At 39.8% G+C, this 19,739-nt stretch overlaps 1 protein-coding gene and 1 long non-coding RNA gene across 3 annotated transcripts in view; one reads left to right on the top strand and one right to left on the bottom strand.

The window, feature by feature from the left end:
- Positions 1-261: 261 nt before the first annotated feature.
- On the bottom strand, positions 262-12,898 carry sall3a (spalt-like transcription factor 3a). Its single transcript, XM_088411888.1, has 4 exons — positions 12,462-12,898; positions 2,558-5,692; positions 2,077-2,417; positions 262-1,857 (listed from the first exon to the last, which is right to left on the bottom strand). The coding sequence occupies exons 1-4, from the start codon at positions 12,541-12,543 to the stop codon at positions 1,426-1,428; spliced, it is 3,990 nt and encodes a 1,329-aa protein (XP_088268014.1). The 5' UTR covers positions 12,544-12,898; the 3' UTR covers positions 262-1,425.
- Positions 12,899-15,168: 2,270 nt separating this feature from the next.
- LOC148425777 (uncharacterized) overlaps positions 15,169-19,739 on the top strand; it is a 56,983-nt gene continuing 52,412 nt past the window's right edge. For both annotated transcript variants that reach the window (XR_015865110.1, XR_015865111.1), the window contains exon 1: positions 15,169-15,360. This is a non-coding gene — a long non-coding RNA (uncharacterized LOC148425777). The remainder of the gene's footprint in view (positions 15,361-19,739) is intronic.

A 19,739-nucleotide genomic window follows, 5' to 3' on the forward strand; every position in this document is an offset into this window, starting at 1 on the left:
TTGTTCATGTGCAAAAATATTATGTTTTTGGTATGAAATGTAGACACTAATAGACTTCTGTATATCTAGTCAGAAACATTACATACACAAGGATTTTTTTTTCTTACCTTAAAGTAGTCCCCAAAAATAAATGAATAAACCATGGCAAATACAAAGAACACAGCGAAATTTTGAAAGAAACTGAAAATGGGTTATAATTGGACTAAATCCAGTTTTACCAGGCATTATGATGCAGAGGAGGAACATCAGTCAAAACACAACTTTGTGGTCATTATTTTATTTACGAAGATTTTGATTGACTTATGGGTGTGCACGCCAAAGAGTAGCACTGATGCAATAACCAACTGCAAATTGTAGGAGTGGTAGGGCAAAAACAATGAAAACAGCACGGACTGCTCAGTCAAAATGTTAACAGTATCACAGACAAAACGTCTTATTTTTAAAAAGTGCATTCACAAACATGACAAATACTCAACTCGTGATGTCTATTTTTATGTGATATAAAATATGCATACCTGTTTTAGATTTGTTTGTATTTCTATACATAGATATTTCTTCAAAAGGATCACTTCCTATTCTTCCTTTATTTTTTTCTTACAAAGGTAAAAGCAGGGTTGTGGTCATAGCAGCTTTGGACTTCTCCAGCCTCACGTAATGTATTCTCCATGTGCTGAGTTTTATCAGATATCCAAATAAAAACCTTAGCATATTCTCTGTCGTTCAATTTAAATGGCTGACTTTTTTATTGAACAAGACCGTTACCTGTAAATTGGAAAATAAAAACAATGAAATCAATAAAATGTGTGGGCTGTTAAATATATTTTGTATACCCGCTTTTTTTTTTTTTGTCAATATAAATACTAAAGACACAGGACAATATTATAAGACAATGCTTGGAGACTAACTGTAAAGATTAAAATAGTTCAAACATTTTTTTTCAAGTTTTCTAGTTCAGGAGAAACAAAATATCAGGCGAGCACAAAAACACTACTGCAGACTATCCATGGCCCTTTCTTAATCTAAAAGAGCACTCAACAAGGTTTACCGAAAGCCTATGAACATTCATTCTTTTCTGTTTTAGTCCTGCCCGAGATGTCTGCCCATTGTAAATAAGGCAAAATCCCAGTTTTCAAAGGAAATCATAAAATCAGTCAAACATACAGGTAAAACTGTAAGTATCATGCAAATCTTGCAAGACAACATTCTGTATTCCCAAACAAGAAACAAAGCATCTTTCATAATATCAAGTGAACAGGGAACGGGTGGAAGCAAAAACCCCTAATCAACACTATTATACAATATTCCAAAAAGCAAAAAATATTTCATCTGTACATAATATAGTGACTGGAGTTTTAGACTGGATAAGCAGTTTGTTTCCATGCTAAGACTTTTAGTCTTTGCTTCAAGACTGTCTGTTGTCTTTCTTTAATTGATCCCAATCTCTTTGTTTTCCTCCATATACCTGGAGAAGGGTCGGCTAGCCCCAACCTCGAGTGTCGCTTTCTCGATCCCGGTCATAGGAGGGCTGCTCCCTGTGTGCAGACGGTCCATTGCACTAGGCATGGCTCGCAGTGAAGTTATTCCTGTACCACCGAGGCTGACGGGTAGCTGGGTGATACCTCCGTTTTGGATGACAGAGATCTCATTGTTCTTCATGGCCAAGCCATTGGTGATCGCCGCTGCGTACTGGTTCCAAAAACCCGGGTCAACATTCATGGCGCGAGCTGCCAGGTCCTTTTGGAACATTTCGCTGAACTTCATTGCATCCCCACCGAGGAGGGCCATGGGATTTTCCACCGAAAGTCGCCGCCCTCTGCGTGCTGGTGCATTGTTCCACATGTGTGTTCCCATGTGGACCTAAAATAAGCAAAAATGTGACCAAAGTACAAATAATTATGATGATCATAAGGGACAGGAAACCTTTTACACATACTCATGGGAAACATTTTGCTTTACTAAATACTTTTCTACGTGGAGTTAGAGCAAAATATGGAGGATTGGCAACATTTCCCTTGTCTGCTCTTTGTGACGACATCACATCCTGAAACTACGACACCCGCTGTAGTTGTCACGTACCTTTAGATTGCCTTTAGTGGTGAAGGCCCGTCCGCAGATGGAGCAGGCAAAAGGTTTTTCTCCAGTGTGTGTGCGCTCGTGGATTTGCAGAGCACTGGCAGAAGAGAAGTTCTTCCCGCAAGAGTGGCAGTTGTGCTGCTTTGGTGTACGTCGTGGGGGTGGGGGAGCCAACATGGGATTGGTGCTGGGGCTCAAGTTGGTCTGAGGAGCTGCAGCAGCGGGCACCTGTATGCCTACAGGCAGATGCGAATTGTCGCTCAAAGACATTGACTTGCTGTGTCCATTCATTTCCATTTTGATCATATTTGTTCCAGTGCTGCCAATGTTGGGAGTGTTTAGACCTAAAAAAAAAAAAAAGTCAAAATAATATAATAAGTTGACTTTTAAGACGATACTAATATATAATCAAATAATACTACAGATTATTAAATCAGCACAGATATTTTTAAAGCTTTCATTTTTAGATTTTGCTCACACACACCTCGATCTCTATTTAAAAACAGCATGCTGAAGTGACTCTCCTCCTTGATAAAGTGTCTGCTCGGTTGAATGGCAGTCAGGTCCAAGGCCCCATTGCCTTCTGTTGCAGGAAGTGGAGATGGGGTTTCAGATTTTTCAGACTTCACCGTTGCCAACCCGGCTGCATTATTCTCCTGGCTCTCGTCTACTGCCATGGCACTGTTATGATTGTTCAGAGTAGCTGGAGACTTGGATTGCTGGTTTTCACAGTGACTGTGAGCTGGGGATAAATGCTGTAAAGAGCCAGAGGATTCGGACAGAGCAGGGCTCCCCAAGCTTTGAGATTCTGCATCCCCAGCGACCGAAAGGGAATCAGTAGGAAAACCTTCGTTCTCACTTCCGTAGTTGCAGAAATTTTGACTAGGCTTTTGAATAAATGAATTCGTCATTTTTGCAGTGGAGTCAATCATCTTCATCTGGTTCTCCATAGCAGCAATGCTCGATATTATGGACGTAGGTGGAGAGCTTCCAGGTGAATAAGGTTTTAATGGGTCCATCTCACCATCTTTTAAATCAACCTCATCATCTATAGCCTGCTCCATTTCATCCAGAAGATCATCATCATAATTGCTCATTGCATCAATGCTCTTTTCATCAAATGACAGATCTGTGTCCATTTCTTGAAGATTGTCAGTCACTGGAGTGTTTGGAATCTGGCCGCCCATGTGCATACGGATATGCTGTTGCAAAACAACAGCGTTGGTGAACTTTTTCTGACATATAGGACATGAGTGCTGGACTCGGAGTGGCGGTTTGGACCGATGTACACCAAAATGTGTTTTGAGATTACCCTTGGTGGTGAAAGCCCGCCCACATATCTTGCATTTAAAAGGTCGCTCGCCAGTGTGGATGCGATAGTGCATCTTGAGAGCGCTCTGACAGCTCAAAACACGGTGGCAAATAACACACTGGTTCGGGTCAGTCATTTTCTTGTCAATGTTTTCGACGAGCTGTTGCAACTTTGATGTTTCTGAAGTTTGCATAGAGTCTAGGAGGCCTCCAAAGGGAAATTTTGCCTTAAATTGATCGGAGAGCATGGGGAGCACAGGGTGGGACACTTGATTTGAAGAGGAGTTTGGACTATTGATGGGCTCAGTGACCTGGGAGCTAGTTGAAATTGTTGTGGAAGTGACAGCGGTGGAGAGAACCACCTGAGACACTGTTGTTGTGGTAGTGGTGTTGTCACCTGGCCGACTAGGACAGGTTGGGGGCAGGAGAATACCTTCAGGCTTAAGTACAGGAGGTACATCGCTCCCTGAAGTGGGCTTTGGGGATGTTGAAGTATTGGTAATTCCAGAGTCAGTAACAATATTAGGAGACAAAGATGCACATTCACTTGATGGGGGTGATGGTCTTTGAGGTGACCTATTTACAGGAGTGAGGCTCGCAGAATCACCAAATCCCCCCATCATACTTGGTAAGGTGGGAGGTAGTTGAAGCCCAACCGACGTGGGAACAGTAGGGAGGACAGGTTTACTGTCAAGCCATGTGGTTACAGGCTTTTCTGGGGGCAAAGACATACCATAGGGAATGCCTGAGCTTGTAGGAACATTGTCAAGGTACTCTGGGACTGGATAGGGGTTCATTTGAATGTGAGGGTATTTTTCTTTGTGCCTTTGGAAGTGGACTTTCAGATTGCCCTTGGTTGAGAATCGGTTACCACATATGTTGCATTTATAGGGTCTCTCTCCAGTGTGGGAACGCAGGTGGATTTGTAGTGCACTGTCACTGCCAAATACCTTGGCACAGAACCTACACTTGTGCTTGAAAAAAGGGTCTTCAGAGCTTGGCTTGGTGTCAAAAACAGACACATTTGGGGGCTTCCCCTTTCGATGTTTCATTAGCGCAGACAGGGGATCGAGTGCATTGGCTGTTGCAGCTATGCTAGCCAACGGGTTTGGGAATATAACGCTGCTCGAGGAGCTATGAGGTATCAGCGGTAGATTGGAAGCTGAGCTCAGAAGGCTGTTATGACTAAGCAAGGGCGGAGTGTTGGAGTTCCTGGGATGGGTAGAACTGCTACTGATTCCACTGCTTCCTGTCACACTACTGCTCATGCTTATATTGGTGACTGATGATGAGCAGGAGGGTAGAAGAGCTGACAATCCAGAGGCACTGGGCGGGGAAAATACTGAACTACTCGATGGGGTATTGGGCAGTGAAGAATTAGACGGCTGACTTCTACTTGATGTTTGGGAGTGAGGCCCTTCTATTGCAGAGGTCAGAGGTGAAGAACCTTGGCTGTTGAGAGAGGCTGGCAATCTTACAGGCAGCTGATGGACAGGAGGAGTGATAAAGTTGTGGAGTTGAAGCTGACTTGCAACTGAGGGGGCACAAGGAGCAACTGGCCCGGGGGTTCCAGCCACTGTGTTGTGGTGATTAAGTGCAGGCTGTGATGCAGACTGTCTGTTCATCAGAGCCACTTGACTTCGTATTTGCTCTATCAACTGCAACTGGTGTATCTGCTGCTGCTGAAGAGCCATCAGCTGGTCCAAGATCATCGGGATAGCCATGGTGGAAACTCCGCTGCCGGCCGCCGCCCTAATGCTCTGAGAAAACTGGGCAACTGCGACCCGGGTGCCATGTAGAGTTTCTAAGGTAACGTTAGTGCTTGGCATGGTATAGCTTGCAACACTTGGCAGACTCACATCATCCAGCTGAGGTAGGGAGCCATCTGCTTCAGGTGTTGCCACATCTCTTTCTTCAAGATCCATGTTTTTTTCTGAGGTGAGTTCCACCTCCATCTCCTCATCCTCTTTTTCCATGATTCTGACCCCATTTGACGTAGATATCTCTGGGACATCCTCACCCTCACTAGCAGGCGTGCGGTTACCGTCCCTGGCATCATCACTGTCAGCTTGCTCACTAGGGCAACTGGGCACAGGCGAGGGTTCTGAGTACTCTTGGGATGGAATAGGTGTTTCTTCATTGTCATTTACAATTAGCACTAGCGGGTTCTTGGTGCAGCTCGTTAAATGTTCACAGAAATCTGCCCACTTGAAGAACTCAGCGCAACACTTTTCACACACGTGAGTTTCTTCACTACCACTGCGGCTTTCATTCCCGCTGTCAGCATCATCCAGCACATCACCCTGAGCTGAAAGGAGGAGGTGAGGGGTTTTTAAGGGGATAAAGAAGGATGGAGAAGGGGAAAAAAGGAGAATTCATGAATAACAAAATAAAAAAAGCACGTATATTTTGCAATGCAGTGCTGAGATTTAACGTTAGATTTCTCTCTCTCTCTCTCTCTCTCTCTCTCTCTCGCTCTGTCTCTTTCTCTCTCTTAACATAAAAAAATCAATACATACATGTATATATTTTTACTCCCTTCAAATTGTCCCAGTTCACCAATTGTCAAGGCCCAGGTTTGTGCATTCACACCCTGTCTCTAGAGCCAGCTAATAATTTTCTTTGTGCAATCCATCAAATTATGAGGGCCTATCAATTGTGGATACTGCCGCTTAATGAAATTCCATAGAGCCCATCGATTTCCAATATTTCATACAATTCAAAGGTGCCTCGTCTGTTGGGTACAAATCAGGACTTTGATGGTCCTATTAGGATTCCCCTCTGATATCAGGCTGCTGAATTTCCAGCTGAATTTCAAATGCTGAGGCCTGTTCATCGTGTATTGCAGAGCTATAGATTGGCCAAAGAACTACAAAATACAAAGTACTTAAGCCTTAAAACAATTGAACAAAGTGACCCTCAAAATAATTGCCAAAAAAGAAAAACAGATTTGCTTTGATGCAAGGCATTTGCTGTATTTTAACCACTCTCTCGCGGTCCCTCCCTCTCCCATGCTCTCGGAATCAGACTCAACAAATTACATGCTAGTGTGAAGGCAGCAAAGTCTCTGATTAGTTACACATGTTTAATCACAGATACAGCGAGCCACTTCCTCCTCCTCCTCTTGCGATCAGCCGAGTCCAATAGGCCAATTCATGCTTTGAACACTGACCCATTTAACACCTGTACGAAACCATTGACTTCTGTGTTATAATACGGTATACTCATCATTAATATCAGTTTAATTTGGGTGTAAATTCATTGTCAGTGTAATGTACCTGTATGCATTTTTCATTAACAGCATTTCTGTGCTCAGTGCCAGCATTTTGTACAATCTTCATGTCTCTGTTTTACAGAATGACCTTCGCATTGGACAGACATTTGGACCGTATATACATAAAAAAAAAACACCATAAAACTAATTTCTTTGCTTTCAGCAGTGTGTAATACATAGTCCTTATCATTTGTTACCGTCCTATTTAACTTTTGTTTTTTTTTTTATTTTATTCTGTGTCATATTTATCATATTATTAGTTTTTTAATAGTGTTTTGCCCAATTCTCCATATTTGCTATATGAATAAAATGTACCAGTATACTCTATATTCATACACACTCATCATTACAACAAATTAAAATGTCACATCTTTAGTCCGAAATGATGAGATTTCTATGTTACTGTATTTGCATACTATAGCCTAAACATGGTCGTTTTAAAAGTTATATTGGGTTGAAATATTGTAAAGCAGACATGGGACGTTAAGGATTTATCACACTCACACCTCTTGCATTGTATGCTCTGATGGAGTATATATACTTCATTCTTATCATTTAAATTGCACAATATCAGGTGCTGCATTTATAATCTCGCTTGAAAAAAAGTAATTAAAATATATCTTTATTCTATACTAGATTACTTTGTAGATATATAGACATATAAATTGAATTTCAAAACACACACATTTAATATTAAATAAACGAGTACTTATTTAAGTTGCACTTCATATTTCCTTCCCTTGCAGCAAAGTTGATCAAATATTAGAAAACAAAATCTAAGTTTTCAAAAGTCATCTACAACCCCCAAAACGTCTATTGTGTGATTTAAAGCAAAAATCACCAAGTAGAAAGGGACGAGTAAGTAGAAAAGACAGCGACACATGGTAGCAGGTTGAAAATCTCCTTAGCCCCTCAGCGGACAAAGAATCCATTTCCATAATTGAGGGCTGAAAGGTCAACACAAATGAGTAGGCATTGTGTTTGGATGATTAGTTATTAGAATGGTATTACTGTCAATCTCTTTTACGTTTTCACACAATTACAAGTGGAAACCTTTGTATGCCTGCAACCTCACACGCGTACAAACACACGTGTATTCCTTCGAGTTGTATCACACACACTTCACATTTATGTAAATAAATAAGTGTTGAAAAACACTGTACAAGATTTTTGAAAAATAAAATAAAATGAAGGGGGGAAACTGCCAAAAAAAACGTTGTTTCATGTAAACGTGTTCTCTGCTTAATTATTTGTATTCTTGTAAGCACTTTATTGTGACTTAAAATGTAAAACATATCACACAAGAAAGCAGCTCTGGGCTTCAATTGGAAATGTTAAAGGTCTGAAAAAAAGAGTTTAAAATTGCCATCTTGGCTCAAAGTGTGATGGCGACATTTTGTGGCTCCATGTACAAGACTGCTTGTGCGCATTTGTGTGTTAAAGTATTGATTTTCTTATAGAATGAAAAAGCTAGAGGGGGAAAAAAAGGCTCTAATACATTTTTCATTTGAGCTTTTAAGAGCCTTCATTTACTCCCATGCAAATATTAAGCAGAAGATAGTCAATAGGGTGATTGTGCACATTGAATATGTGTGTCTGTTATCATGCCCAACAATCTTTGGCATGCTAAGTGAAACCACTAATCTGACATATCAGATGAGGTATTCATGCTTTCCACCGATTCTGCGAAAACCACAGTGCTGTGCACTGAATGGAGCAATGGCCTGTTGAACAATTACAAACGATGCCATTCTTAACCATTCATAGATTCCCTTTATGAATATACACAGAAAAAAAACTATCCTGGTAGTATTTGCTGCTTTTTAAACTAAAAGTCAAGGACTCTAAATGTATTGTATCAAATGTCTCTTTACAAAGTTCTTTGGATAGAATTTTGAAAAAGTCACAAGGAAATATTTGTAATGTTTTATTCTTCATTAAAGCACCTCTCCCTTTTACCATTTGAAATGCATTAGTCTAAGGCACCTGAGGATAGGTTAGTGGCATTGAAGATGCACCAACATCAGGTGGCGTATAGTGGGGGACAATTTAACTAAGTTTCATTTAAAAAACAAAATGCATTTCACAAAAGTTATTATCCTGATACCCCATGAAATAAGTAATGAAAATGTTATCATATGATCTCCTTGAAGATGGACATATATTTCTGTGAAAAAAAAATACATTTTTGTTTGTTTTTTGTAAAAGATTTTCCAATTTCCCCAATACGTTCTGTTTTTGCTTTTACATGATTCTAGTTCTTTTAAGTGACCTCTCGTCTACATGGACGCACACGAAGCAGCTCGCAGAATGAGTGCATCCTCGGACCTGCAGAGACACGAGAGCGTGCCATTCGCATGCTCAGCTTAACTGCAGAGTGGCACAGTCATATTTGAGCGAACAGAGAGACCTTTGTCATATAGACTGCAGATGCGGCACAGCCAAAACATGGCCAGTTTGTTTATGGAAGCATTTGCAAAACAGAATACAATAGATCTTTTCGTTGGATGAGATATGATATGATATGATATGATATGATATGATATGATATGATATGATATGATATGATATGATATGATATGATATGATATGATCTTCCTTTGCAGGCCCAGAACATCTAGAATGATTTTGACAAGCAGTTTTATGATAACGTTATCCCTTCCAAAGTCTTACAAGCATCAAGTACCACTGTCCTCAACAAAAAAAATCAAAATAAAAGATGAAAAAACACCAAGTGCATGTGAAAAAAAGTGTAAGTTAGAGTTAATGTATTAATACGGTACATGTTCTGAGTGCAGAAAGGTAATTAAAATGCAGTTGTATTAAAAAGAATCATACATAAGTGCCTTCGTGAAGACATTATGGCACTCCTTGTGGGTGGTCCACCAGCTTGCACCCATCGGTGAGGGGGGATTAAAACAAAAGCCAAACAAAGCCTCACTGCAGGGGTGGGGTGCGAGTATGTGTGTGTATGGGGGGTGACAACTTGCATTTTAATACTGTCAGCTGGAGTCTTCTTACTACATTTTACTGTATCTGAGCACGAACACATTACAAAATGTGTTTTCCATTTATGAAAAACAAAAAAACATTAATGGTATGTTTGGCATGGAATGTGGAAGGTATGCAATGGAATGTATTGCTAAACATGAATGCGCACATGGGCGGATACAATATGATATTCAATGGGCATTTAAGGCCAGTAGCGTTCACCATTTAGCTTTTTATGTCGAAGCCGTGTCCAGCTTTATGGAGGGGATCACTTTCAGAAGTTTGCCAACAAGTGGGGTCAAAGCCTGTTTGCATGCAACATGCATGCCTTCGGCCCTCAGACATCAGGCACATGCACATTTTCAAATCCACTGTCTGCACAGGAAGTGGCAACAAGATGAAGAGCCTGTCACTGTTCACACTTTCTCAGACGCCAGTAGGCTGCGCAGCCAAGGTCAACGGCATCCATGTTCTAATTGTTTAAGGATCTTGACACCCAGCTGCAGGACCTACTTGGCTGGGCTGGACAAAGGTTAAGTCAGCAAGCTTTTTAAAAGCACTCCTAAGCACCCAAAGCCCCCTGCCCCACAATCCTATCATATAAACACAATCCCCAAAACTCCTGAGATGGGGGCAAATGTCCAAAAGGAACGAGGGGCAGATTATTTAGCACACATTGGCTAGATGACACTTGATGGTTATTATTATTTTTTTTTTACCACATTTGCCACAGTCATACATAATGAAATTGAAACCAAATTGACAATAGTGGGCAAAAAATATCAATGTTAAGAGAGTAGCTTCTCTCTCTTCTTTAGTCTCAATAAGCAAAAAACAAAACACACAAACTCATAAAAACAAATCCAAAGCTTGACTTATTTTTTTCAACTCATATGATATGATACATTACTTCATTCAACAATTTCCCGAGTTCGCGATCAGTGGTTTTGCATGAGTAGGCCATTGTGTTTGATCACGCTGTGACACCTGTAAGGTAGCTTCGGATAGTTTTTTAGCTTTGCATGTAGTGTTGGTTTGTGGTGGGTAAAAAAAAGAAATATCCGTACTGCATGTTAACAAGAAGACTAGTTTGGTACGCAAATAAGGAGAGTGAGGAACATTCCACCACTTCCAGTCTTAAAAAACAATGGCACACATTATTGGTGTGTGTATGCGTGCGTGTGAGTGTGTGTCTGTGAATGTGGCTGTGTATGTCTATTCTTTTACAACCACAGATACACCTCAAGTAGAATCAGGGTGTCAAGGTGAGTAATGATCCAGTAAAAGACACAGGATAGTTTTTTTTTGTTTGTTTTTTGTTTTTATAAGGGTTATTTTTACTATGCAAAGTGGGCTTGCTCTAATATCCGCAATGAAAATTCTCAAGGACTAAAACAATGCAACTTCTTATTTTTCCCAGCATCTATGAATTCCAAGAGCCATCATTGGGTATCCGAAGACGAGCAATGTTTCTGTTGATAAAATACTCTTAAGTATAAATCTCACTCAAGGCAATACAGCAGTGACCATAACTACCAAAAACACAGACAGACAAACACACACACACACACACACACACACACACACACAAATGAAAGGGGTTTATGATGGCTACACAACAAACGTGTACCCCAAAATGCTCAAGGATTTGAAGGGGTGCAGCAACACTTTAAAATGTGAGAGAATACAAGACACATTTTTGTTATTATCGGTAAACACGATTTTTGATTGAAAAACAGAATTAAAGTTTGATTTGAAAGGACTTAATTTTCTTAGCTTCTTTTGAAAAATACTTTTTCTGGCACTTATTATATTATGTCAAATTCTCAGTTATAATTATTAGACAGTCTACAATGATTATCATGTAATGACGTATGCATTACATCTTAGATATTTTATGTTTCATTAAAACTTGAATCAAAAGGGGAATTGTTTTTGCTCAGTAATAAAAAAAAATAGAATGTTTATATTTTGCAGACATTTTTACAGTTATTTTAAAACATGGTTGTGTTTTGTTCTACAGAGCAAGCTGTGTTAATCTATAATGCCAACAGTCAAAAAAAAACAAGTGTGCTAAATGTGTGTGTGCGTGTTTGCGTGTGTGCGTGCGTCTGTGCGCGCGCGCGTGGGGGTGTAAATAAAAAAACATTTACATGACAAAATAAGGCTTCGACCTGCACCGGAATTAGGGTTTTTTGTGTTTGTGTGGTCCCTTTAAAGACGAGAGACGCAGGGGGACAACACACTGTTTCGCGCAACACAGAACAATTTTAAATATTAATTATTAATGGTGGTTTTAATAGATCCCGTTTATTTATTTTTTGAAGTGACAGGGACTGCCATGAATATGTTGCTATTTATGTGTGCCTTTATCTTAATGTCTACTTGTAGATGATTAATTCAACATGTATTTATATATTTATTTATTATTTGTTTTATTTTTACAAGTGTTCCATGAATCTATTATAACAGTTACATTACAAAAATACAGTCATCATATTGCTTCAGTACTTTTGTATTTGCGGTAGGCCTTTAAAAAGGCCTGTGGAAATGTAGGCTGCGAGCAAAATCTATCATTAAAAATCTCAAAGCAATAGAAAAATAAAGTACATAGAAAGACTATTTGAAATGGAATAAAATGCAAGGGCCGACGCAACGCTAGTCATTTTGGAGAAGGGTTACAACTTACACATACTAATAATGGACTTTTCTTGAAAGATTTCAGTTCCCAAAAAAACAAGATGAGCGTGGCAGAAAACACATACAGGTACACACACACACTTTTGGACTGGGGGGTTCAGTTTGAACTCACCGTGTTGAGAAATGATCCCACTCATTGGCGCATCCTCTTCCGACTTGAGGTGTTGCGGCTTGGCTTGCTTGCGCCGGGACATGCTGGTGCTGGTTGTGGTTGCGGTGCTGGCACTAGTGTCCGCTTCTTCTGCTCTGAGGCTCCCGGCTGTGCGTGCGCGCGCGGCTCAAACACATCAGCGCAGTGCGCACCGGTTCACTCGCCAAAGTTCTTCTCCAAAAAGAGTGCAGGGGCAAACAGTGGATTTAGCCACTCTCACTGTCGTGGCTGTGCGTGGGATTGTGCATGTCGGTATAATAATTATTATAGTGAATAACGCCTGGAGATGAGTGGCACCGTGTGAAGGTGGGGACGATTGGCTGGAGTCCAGCGGACTCGCATTGGATATGCTAATGAGGGAGCGACTGAGCAATTAGCCGCTTCACACTCGGACTTTATCCGTCTCTTTTCCTTTTACCTCCGCCTCAGCAACACAACACAACAAATCTCGTGTTATGCCAGCACTTTTGGATGGAGGGAGGGGGGGGTCTTTGCTCGGGCTGCGCTTCCGTCGAAGTGCACTGACTCACAAGTGCTCCTTCAAGATGTTTTCTTCATCTTATCATCACTTTGGCATCTTTGCTTCACACTTGTTTTTGTCAAGTTGTTATTTCGTGCGCGGATGAAACTTCTGGTTTAAAGCGAGTCGATATTGGGACACGCACTTAGATGAAGGCGATTAAATTGACAAGAAAGTTGTTACCAGAATTCTCCAAAGTTTCCGATGCAAAATCTCCCCCGACAGTAATCAAACCGCTTTCGTCCCAGGAAAAAAAAAAAAAAAAACATAACAAAACGAAACAAAAACAAAACAAAAAAGTTGATCAGACTGCTTTCGAAAACAGCGCACCCTTCTTCTTCTCTCCAAGTTGTGTGCACCCCCTTTTTGTTTCTCAAAAAAAAATGTTAAGTCGTTTCTTTAGTTTGCTGGGCCTCGACTTTTTTTCCGCCCGCAGGATAAAAGCGTCGTCGGAGGCTTCCGCGTCAAGGCCCGCTTCAAAGTTCTTTAGAGCGGCCCACCGGTGTAGCGGAGGGTCGAGCGGGCTCCGTGTGAGAGAGGACGAGCGGCAAGAGTGAGTGTGTAACCCCCACCAAGGCAGCAGCAGGCTCAGCCCATTGCTTCCCGCCGCCGCTAGGATGTACCACCACGTTGCTGTTGAATGGCGCGTGCTCGCCCTCCCGTGTCAACACCCACATTTGGTTTGACCTCCCATCTCATGACGCCCCGACACATTCGACCAGTCAAAGCCTGTCCGGCTGTCATACGAACTGGAGATTGAATTAGATTTTTTGATGGCGTAATTTCTTTCATGGCGTGTTCACATTGCTAATAAGTGCATGTACAACACTTTGATTTTTGTACAATTGCATTCTGGAAAGATAGCATTTACATTTTAATGACATTATGTACGTTTTTTTTTTGTTTTTGTTTTTTGCCGAAGGAGAGTCATGATTTATTAGCCTACATGTATGTCAACACTGCTTTTCTACATGGATCCAAAGTAATTGCATTTAACAAGGACCAACCTATCTGTATTTACCGTCGACAAAAACATCTTAAATGTATACTTTCACCATATTATATTATTAATGATTAAATTATTTGTGTTATGTCATTACACCTTGAGATAGGCTATATTGTTTGAGTATCCTCAGAAAGTCAGAGGGGGTCTCTTTAGAGAGGGGATCGAGAGATGCACCCCCCCTTGTTTGTTTGACTTGTTCTTTCCCCGCCTCATACCAGAGACAAATCTGCTGGCAACAAGGTCGTTTGGAGCAAACTTTTCTTTCTCCACTCATTCGATCATCCCTGCAGAAGTTATGTCCAAAAGCCCGTTATTATCTGGTATTAATAGATGCAGCCCCGGGAAGACAAAATCAGCTATTGATAATTACAAAGAGTCCACGGCGGCTACTGTATCGATCGGCTTGTCCTCCTCTCCCCTGCTACCGAGAGATAAGGAGACACACTCTTTAGAGCAATATAATTTCTTTTGACCTATCTGCTTGCTACAGACTTATGATGAATAGCCGGAGTGGCTGAAGTCCTTTATCACCAAAGTTACCCCCTTGATATAATATTGATTCTTTATAACTAGCTCGCACACAAAAATCAAACTGTCCACTTGGCCATCATCATCATCAATATCATCACAAAGGCGGGAGGAATGAAGATCCTTTACGCGCTTTCTTCCTTTCCCTGCGCCTTTTACAATCATCTCCGTGGGCCTAATCGCGAGCCTGCTGATGGTGAAAGGAGAAGGGGAAACGTGTACGTACGTTGCCATTCAAGAGGAGATGCCATTTAATCTCGCTTGATGGACCACACGCACGCGCACCCGCAGAGAAGGAGGGTGCGGATGCGCTATAAAATGTGGAATATTTGGGGTTATTTCCCAAAGTATTTTTTTCATGCTATAATATTGGTTTTGCTATGCATAATCACACGAGAGCACAAAACGAAAACGGTTCATTTTTGGTTTACACTGCATTCCATAATCCAAACCTTTCCGTCGCCTGCAGCAAAAACGCAGCCCCATCACGGAGGCTGCTTTCTGGCGAGGTGGGGGTTGCAAAGTAGGCTGGATGAGTGGAAGGAGAGAGAGGGGGCAGAGGAAAACGTCTAATCACCCAAACAAACATTTTACCCATTTTCAACCCGTTTGAAAACATAGACTTCGGTAAAACGGTCTGCTTTGCCTGTGCAGACTCTCTCTCATAGACGCTTCAAAATGCACCGGCTCATTTCTCTTGAATACTTTCTTCTCTCTCTGGTGCAGTAGTTTGCGTCATCTTGTCTCTCCTCCATTGAGGATACAGATCGAGGTGGAAGGCCGGAACTGTGAAGAAGACACCAAAGGTAAATGAGAGATTGTCTTCTTTTATGTATTTATTTATTTATGTATTTATTTATTTACTTATTTATTTCAATTCCGTTGTCAGAGATTGGCGAGGTAGTGAACATAAATGTTTGACATGCACGCGTGTGAGACGTATTTGCGCAAGAGCGACATGACACACGCACACACACTACTGTTGCAGCTAGCAGCTCCTGACAATGCTGAGTCAACCTGCACTCATCAGAGGGCAGACTGCTTTGGAATCATATCAATTCATCACTGGACATTCTTTAAACGCTGTGTTTTGAGGAAACAGTTATAGACGTCTTAGTGTTATTTATCAACCATTTTTGGGAACGCATTCTAGAAAAAAAAATCACACAACTATGCAAATAAAAAAAATGCTTTTTTTTGGTCATATGTGCTTAAGCAGTTATTGTGACTTGACAGTAGAAAATGAAAACGTGTGAATTATGAGGTGGCAATCATTTGTCACACACCTCTAGGCACAACCCATTTGACTTCACACTGACCTTGTTACTCTAAAAACCACTATTGATTATGATTATTATTCCAACAATAAATGTTGTTTGAACTTTTGCCTTTTGCAAGGCCTTGTTGTGCACATCCCTGTGAGTATGCTTGCAAATGGATGATGAATGTTTAACACTTATAAGTCACTTTTTTGTGTGTGATCAATTGTATTTTCTTGGGTGCAGTGGCTCCTTTATCAAGTTGGAGGTTGGAATAGTTACCATATTTATCATGTACTACCACCGTCAAGTCAAGAAGAAGCAAATAGGGATTTTTTTTTAAACTCCTCTTTCAGGCAGGGTGAGCAGTGCCCCATGAGATGCAACAAATACCGCTGTTTGTTTCACTCTTTTTGATTTTTCATATTTAATACAGCAGAAGAATTTGATAGCAAATGTGTAATAAGTAAATGACCATGTGTCAAAGCCATTTAAGTGTTGTGTAGTCATAATGTCGTATGTGTGTTGTTGAAGGGGTACAGGACTGTGAGCCTTTCAAACAGCGGATAGGGCTTGCCTTCAAAATGGCATTTTGCCATTGGTCGATAGGGCATTACAGATTGAGTTCCATGATCTCTGCCTGGCAACAAGTTCCACTTCTCCAACTCTACGTTAGTGTTCTTAGCTAAATTGTGTTTTAATGTTGTTTGAACATTTAAAGTAAACTAAATGAAAAATGATTAATATGCAATATACTGAAATTAATTAAAGTGAATGATCTGCCATTTGCTGGCAACTAGTCTACAGTGTACCTTGCCAATGTATGAAAAGACGTCTAGAGAATAAATAGTTGGAAAGGGATAGTATTCATAAATTTTACATTCACACCAATGCTTCATCAAGAGAATTTGAAAGTAAAACATTAATCAGACAGCGACTTTTCTGTAGTTTTCCTGATATCTGGCTTTCCTCAGTGGTATGGTTACCTATCCTTTCTCATATACAAAATACACAACTCGTCCAACACGTATGGTTATCAGTGTTTTATAACGTATCATGGAGTCCTCTTTGAGGAAAATATAAATGCCAGTGCGTATATGTTGCGTATCGCGGACAAGATGAATTAGTACTACCTGACCAGTTGTATCAGTTGCCTGTGAGGATGCCCTGAAGGTTGCAGTCTTTAAAGATGCAAAAGATGTGTCAAAGATCAGGAGGTGTAATATCATCTGTTGGTGTCTCCTCTGAACTGTGGATTTCGGACACATTTATTATTTCAATGGAAATGAAATGTGAAGGATAGCTCCCACCTTGAGATGAGCAAAATTTGATCTGACTCGTCCAATCTGAACTAATTGAATTGAATTGAATCAACCTATTTCTTCTCCTACTGTAATTAAATTAGAAGCTTCAGTGTAATTGGACATCGAGTTGGCACTTGAGAGGTGATGACAAAATCCTCATTGTTGCCACCAAAGGCCCAAGTGTCAAATTTAGTGTGAAATGCAGAGCACCAAATACTGGCTGACACACTGACAAGCCTGCTACTTAGCAATAAGGTGATCATCCTGACCGTCTCGATTTCTGTGAAGATATCTAAATAAGATGAGTTCAAATCATTCATGGAGTGCAAATGATACTTTGTGTATATCATGAATCTTTAAAAAAAAAAAAGAAGAAGTTAAACATATCCTCCATGTTCAGATTTTTTTGAAAGACAGCAAAATTGGATTCTGCCCAAATTAAAAAAAAAAATATATAAAAAAAAAAAAAAAAAAAATATATATATATATATATATATATATATATATATATATATATATATATATATATATATATATATATATATATATATATATATATACAATTTAATGTTTGAATTGGATATTCTGTATTAAATATATCTGGAAATTAACCCGCGTGTGAACAGAAAGTGTTTTACTACTCCAAGCCCTTGGTCATCTGCAGCGTTAATGCTATTTCCAAGAGCAATGAGAAGAAAAGGACTAAAGCCACACTGATGATACTTAATCTCATTGGAATTCCTTGTCAGGTGTGACCTTGGAAAGATATTAGCCACTAAACAAGTGTCTGCGTACGTGTGTGTGTGTGTGTCTTTAGTTGTGTGTGTCAGAGGAGGGTGCCTACCTGTGTCTACATGATATTATGTGCTGAAAATATGAGTGTGTTGCAAAAACACATAATATACACATCAGGTTCTTATTGGAGGTAAAGATCATGGAAAAACTCGAAATGCATAAAAGCCTCCCTGTGTGATCGCGCATGTTCCTGAAAGCAGTTACATCAGTGGACTGCTGGCTTCTGTGGCCCTCTGATATGTGTACCACACTGTCTGTTCAATAGAAGCCTTTGCATTTTTAAACAGCATCAGTTACTTTATACTGTCATTGTTTTTGGCACTGTTTGCCTTTCTTAATCCAGATAAGTGCATAGCTCAGTATCAGCGTTGAACTCAGTTTCTATAAGGATGTCAGGCTTGCATCATATGATCTGTCTGCTGAAGCTTGGAAATCGAACATTCTTTTGATGGTTTCATCCACAGCTACTCTTGAAAAGCCCTCTTCTTTGGAATGTTATTGTGTGTAACAATATGGACAAAATACCATATTTTCCGTATTACCATATTATAAGGCACAGCCTCAATTAATGACATATTTTAAAACCGTTTCCATATATATGGCGCACCCACAATTAATGACATATTTTAAAACTTTTTCAATCACAATATAGTAATACTCAATGCAATAACGATAATAACTCAAATAATCACTCTAAACTCTCAATAGCATAATAACTCAAGGTCAGTCTGACCAAACTTGTTCAACTGTAAACACACAAAAGAAACAGGCTTACTTTATCAGTTCATTCCCTATCTACTGATCCCAATCTCAATATTGATCCATATATAAGGCGCACCTGAATATAAGGCGGACCATCAGCTTTTTAAAAAAAATAAGGCCTTTAGGTGCGCCTTATAGTGCGGAAAATGTGGTAGGTGTTGCGTGATGTGTTTGGGACCTACGGATACTGAAGATCTTAATTTGTAAAAATGTGTTACTTACTGTAAATTCAATGACTAAATCAGATGACAACTTTAGGAAAGTCAGTAGAAAAGCTATATTTTATTATTTTTTATTTTATTTTATTTGTTTGTTTGTTTGTTTTTAAATCTAGTACAGTACATTTTTTCAATGCAGTGCAGTTGTTTTTAACTTTAAAGACCTGTATAAATATTTAGAGACATCTATTGGTGAAAAAATAAAATCATTAATTTGAAAAAACTATACATTTCAATAGTATGCAAAAAATATATATTGTATCACATCAACATACTTTTTCTTAGTAGGTCTAGTAATCACTAATTATATCGTATTGTGCGGCTGTAGAAAACTTGATGAAATATGCCAAGATGAAAGTGCTGAAAAATAAATTTTGTGAGGATTAAATTGCTGATTAATTATATCACTTCAAACTAAAATCAAGTACAAAAGACCATGCAAATATGTCCACCCAGGGTTTATACTTAAAATATGGGATGACACGATTGAACTCTTAGCAAGTGCTATGATATTTCGGTGATGTCAAGCAATCGGCGAAAAATACTGAGAAGAATGAAGGGAACAGATGGTGCAGCGCACGATACCAATTAGGGTTCTGAAGAATTTTATTCTCAACTTTGCTGAAATTACAGTAGTGTGGTTACACTGTCCAGAAGCCTTCTCATTTGAGCACCCAAGCAAAAATATTGTCATATTTTCTCATTGTTCCTGCAGTGACCAATTTTAGAGAGCCACTTACAAGTTGCATGATCCAACCACTGTTCAATGCTACACATGATGTGTTTTTGCCATGTTAATGTCTTATGTTGCTCGCAGTCTGCTGTGTGTTTTGGAGCACTGCCAAAT

This window comes from Hippichthys cyanospilos, chromosome 3 (assembly GCF_059441005.1).
Source record: "Hippichthys cyanospilos isolate Australia breed blue-spotted pipefish chromosome 3, RoL_Hcya_1.0, whole genome shotgun sequence".
Lineage (NCBI taxonomy): Eukaryota > Metazoa > Chordata > Actinopteri > Syngnathiformes > Syngnathidae > Hippichthys > Hippichthys cyanospilos.